The 3,810-nt window shown below is 37.9% G+C and overlaps 1 protein-coding gene across 1 annotated transcript; it reads left to right on the forward strand.

The window, feature by feature from the left end:
- The first annotated feature begins 351 nt into the window (after nt 1–351).
- LOC114567255 (G2/M phase-specific E3 ubiquitin-protein ligase) lies at nt 352–3,356 on the forward strand. The gene is made up of 3 exons (XM_028596267.1): nt 352–471; nt 2,490–2,704; nt 2,837–3,356. The coding sequence occupies exons 1-3, from the start codon at nt 431–433 to the stop codon at nt 3,088–3,090; spliced, it is 510 nt and encodes a 169-aa protein (XP_028452068.1). The 5' UTR covers nt 352–430; the 3' UTR covers nt 3,091–3,356.
- The last annotated feature ends 454 nt before the right edge of the window (nt 3,357–3,810 follow it).

A 3,810-nucleotide genomic window follows, 5' to 3' on the forward strand; every position in this document is an offset into this window, starting at 1 on the left:
ATAATAATCTAAATACTACTAAGCAGGGCTCTCAAGTGCTTATTAAGCATTTTAGAATGTCACTCTTGCCCCAACTTGAGATCCCTGATTAAGTGTGGTGAAGCCACATATTTGTTTTTATATTTCTGCAATCTGTGTGATTTGTTTCTGACTTTCATATGAATGTTTAAACCAGGCTTGGTCAGTGCTAAATATACTACTGTGATTAAAGGAGTTAAATAAAAGATGTCATTCATATAAATTCATGCATCACCTAATTTTATCATCACATACAGGCCTGGCCTCCAGGAAAGAACAGTTTGTTTAATATATCTAATCTTGTGTTGTTCATACTATACAATGATTTATTACAGATTATCTGGCCAATGCTGAGTGTCTAAGGCCTTTGAAACGCATAGAAGACAAAGATTTCTTTGTGGAGGATATCATCATGTTTCAGCTGGTTCATCGAGTTAGTGGAGCACTTCAAAGGTTTGTGTAACTCCATTTTTTAGCAAACATAATTAACCCTTCTAAGGTGTTCATATTTTTGTTCCACAGCCAATGTTCCCGGGTCTGGTGGACCCACCACATTATCAGGCTTTTAAATCAATACAGCCATAAAAATGTATATAAAAATACTAAACAGAGGTTTACTTAAGCTCAATTACCAATGATAGATACATCATTTATGGTTCATATTTGCCATTTACTCCTGTGAGATCATATGATCATGATTTTGTGAGTAAACAAGGAAATTCTATTATAAAAAAGGTAAAAAAAAAAATAGAAACAAGATTTTTTATTCATTATCATCAATCATTATCATTATTGGTGCTTATTTCTTAGAACTTGTCTCAGAACAGGTGAAAGTACTTGAAATGTAACAATTTTGTAACTGTGTGAGAATAGCAGGTACAAAGTTTCATAGCACCTACAATTATTACACTGTAATAATTACACTTGGGTCCGAACACCTCATTTGTACCAGTTATGTGTAGGGGGGTGTACCGTGTACACTAATTGAAAATAAGTTATTTTTTATGTTCTTCAAAGAAAAATGAGCCAAGGCCAATGAGTTTGAGTTAGAAGAAATAATAAATAGCATCATTTTTATTTTAGCAAACATTGAAAACTAGGGGTGGTACGATTTATCGCGATGCAAAAATGTTACGATATGTATCGTAGAGGTATGGCGATATTTTTTATAATATATATTATTATTATTTTTTATTTTTTTTACTACCACCATATAGGTGCTGACACACATACCAGATGGCCGACCATCGGCAGAAAAGCCAGTCGAGATGATCAGTCACGTCCCCGAGGTTCAAAAAAACCATAGATATAGAACAATATGCAAAAAACTGCCTCGGGACACATCAAAAAGACGAGACGTAATACGCCTCCATAACAGCAGGCGGCGCTAATCTGTATTGTTGCCCAAGAAATGACAACCAGCAGCTGATTGGACGAATGCGTCACATGGGTTTGTTTTCTCCAGAAATTGAAAGCCAGACTGTCATGGTGGCTTGTTCAGAATACGATCTCATATTGTACTAAAATAGTTCACTGAAACGTGTTTCTGAAAACATTTCATGCGAGAAATAGGCCATGCAGTTGCAGAATCTGTCTTCATTTGAGATCAACAAAGGTCAGTTTAAAAGATTTTCATCAGATTTTGAGAGACTCTAGTCACCTCATTCTGCTCGCCATTTCCGGGGGAGTCCCGACGGCCCTGCCGCCGACCGAACATGTCAGGTCGGCCAAAATGAACGCTGACAGCCCCCCAGACTGACGACGGCACGGGACACACCGAACAGATTCGCGTCACTGACCTCGCCAGACTGTCCAACGGCCGAAAATCGGCCCTGTGTGCCCCGGCCTCTGACGTCTGTTTAATCCTATTGGTTGAGCTACCGTACCCGCGTCATGTTTACATACACTGCATTCATGCTCCAGTGAATAGGATATGACGTCTGACTTTACATACAGAAGGTTAAACTTAATCTTGATTTATATTGAAGTATTGTACATTCTTTAAGTTGTATGTATAACAAGACAGTTATTGAACACTGTTAATTTTAAATAAATCTGTTATTTGATTTTCAGTTGAATTTTAGCATTTTTTTTTCAAAATATTGTGATACATATCGTATTGTGAACCCAGTATCGTGATACATATTGAATCGTGAGCTGAGTGTATCGTTACACCCCTATTGAAAACGGGTCCCACAGACCTGAACACCTTACAAGGGTTAAGAATAATGAAAGATTTTAACATATTTTTAAAAGCCAGTGTACAACCAAACACTCCGAATAAAGGCTTGCATGTATCATATAAAATAACTTAAAGAACATCACGTTTTAGATAGTTGTCAAAGACGAGGCCTTTTTTGCATAATCAAAAACACTGAACTGTCTTATAAGTCATCCCTTTCATGTGCTGTGTGATAATTTATCCAACTTGAAAAATTATATTTGTATCTTCTCATGATACATTTTTACAGGTTCAGGGAGGGGATGAAGACCCTTGGTGTTCTTGATGCAATAAGAATGCACCCAGATGCTTTCAGACCACTGTTTTGTCACGAGCCATCCCCACTCACAGCTGATGTACTAGAACAGCTCTTTGAAATTCGACTGTCAGCAGTGGGCAGGAACAAAAGAAGGGCAGAGGAATGTGTGGTTGCATTTTGGAGGGACTACCTGCTGGATGTTGAGGGTAAGTATTATTGCTAGTTATGGAATACAAATCTTTTCATATGCCCTTCTGTCTGTCTTTGTCTTTCCCTCCTTTTTTAAAAGTTTTCTACATGCTAGGTTTAATTTTTTTTTTGGTGTATTTCTTTTTCAGAGCAAGAGGGACCCTTGCAACTTGGGGGTATCCTGGCCTTTGCGACGGGAGCAAATGATATTCCACCCCTGGGCTTCTCCCCACTACCTTCAGTTGTTTTTCTCCATGAGCTGCCCCTCAGACAAGCCCGTCATTTACCCACCGCAAACGCATGCATTAACTGCCTGCGGTTGCCAGTCCTGAAAAAATTTGAGGATTTTAAGGAAACTATGGATTTTGCATTAAAAAACACTCAGGGATTTGGTCAGGAATGACTTCCAAGAACTCCTTAATATACATTATTAAAATCTGTTGCCTGTAGGACTTGACTAAATTGAAGAGGCATCGTTGTCAATAACTCACAATTTCCTAATACATTATTAATGTCTTGTTTAAACAATTGAAAATTGAATAATCATTTGACTAAAAAGGAAACTTTTCACTGGCCTTTTGTTAACCTTTATTAATTGCCTTGACACTAATGAAGTTGCTCACTGATAGAGTTCACTAGGGTCAAAAATAATTGAATGCCATGGTTACAGTCATTGGCTAGTGGGTCTACAGTTTCTAGAATTCTGTTCATAACTGTTTAATTGAAAATAAAGTAATTTTCTGGAACAACAACATTGAAGTCTCAAAATGTACTGGGGGGGGTCTTCATTCATTTCAGCGTTGTCACTCCTAACTAAAATGTTCTGCATTGCCTCTGCACTGTTGCGCGCAACCTGGAGCGCGAGCCCGTGTAAAATGATAGAAATTAAGGTCCCGTTGGGTTCGGACAAAGATCTTCAGCTCTACACCAAAGCTTCCCTGATTGTCATCCTCTTCAAACTGCTGGTTAATCGAGAGCAAGAAAGAGATCGTCGGAGTATAACCTTTCCAAAATGACACTGTCATTTCCCAAATTGTCAGTATCATTGAATCATTGTATCATTGAAAAAGATAGCAAGGTTTTCCTCATTACCATTTACTTCCACAAACAATAACTGACCTTG

This window comes from Perca flavescens, chromosome 13, assembly GCF_004354835.1.
Source record: "Perca flavescens isolate YP-PL-M2 chromosome 13, PFLA_1.0, whole genome shotgun sequence".
Taxonomy (NCBI): Eukaryota; Metazoa; Chordata; class Actinopteri; order Perciformes; family Percidae; genus Perca; species Perca flavescens.

Excerpts from the sequence above, each read along its gene's own strand:
- LOC114567255 (XM_028596267.1), top strand. The coding sequence starts at position 431 with ATGTTTCAGCTGGTTCATCGAGTTAGTGGAGCACTTCAAAG. Across the intron at positions 472-2,489 it reads GTTAGTGGAGCACTTCAAAG|GTTCAGGGAGGGGATGAAGA; the intron begins GTTTGTGTAACT and ends ACATTTTTACAG. Across the intron at positions 2,705-2,836 it reads CTACCTGCTGGATGTTGAGG|AGCAAGAGGGACCCTTGCAA; the intron begins GTAAGTATTATT and ends TTTCTTTTTCAG.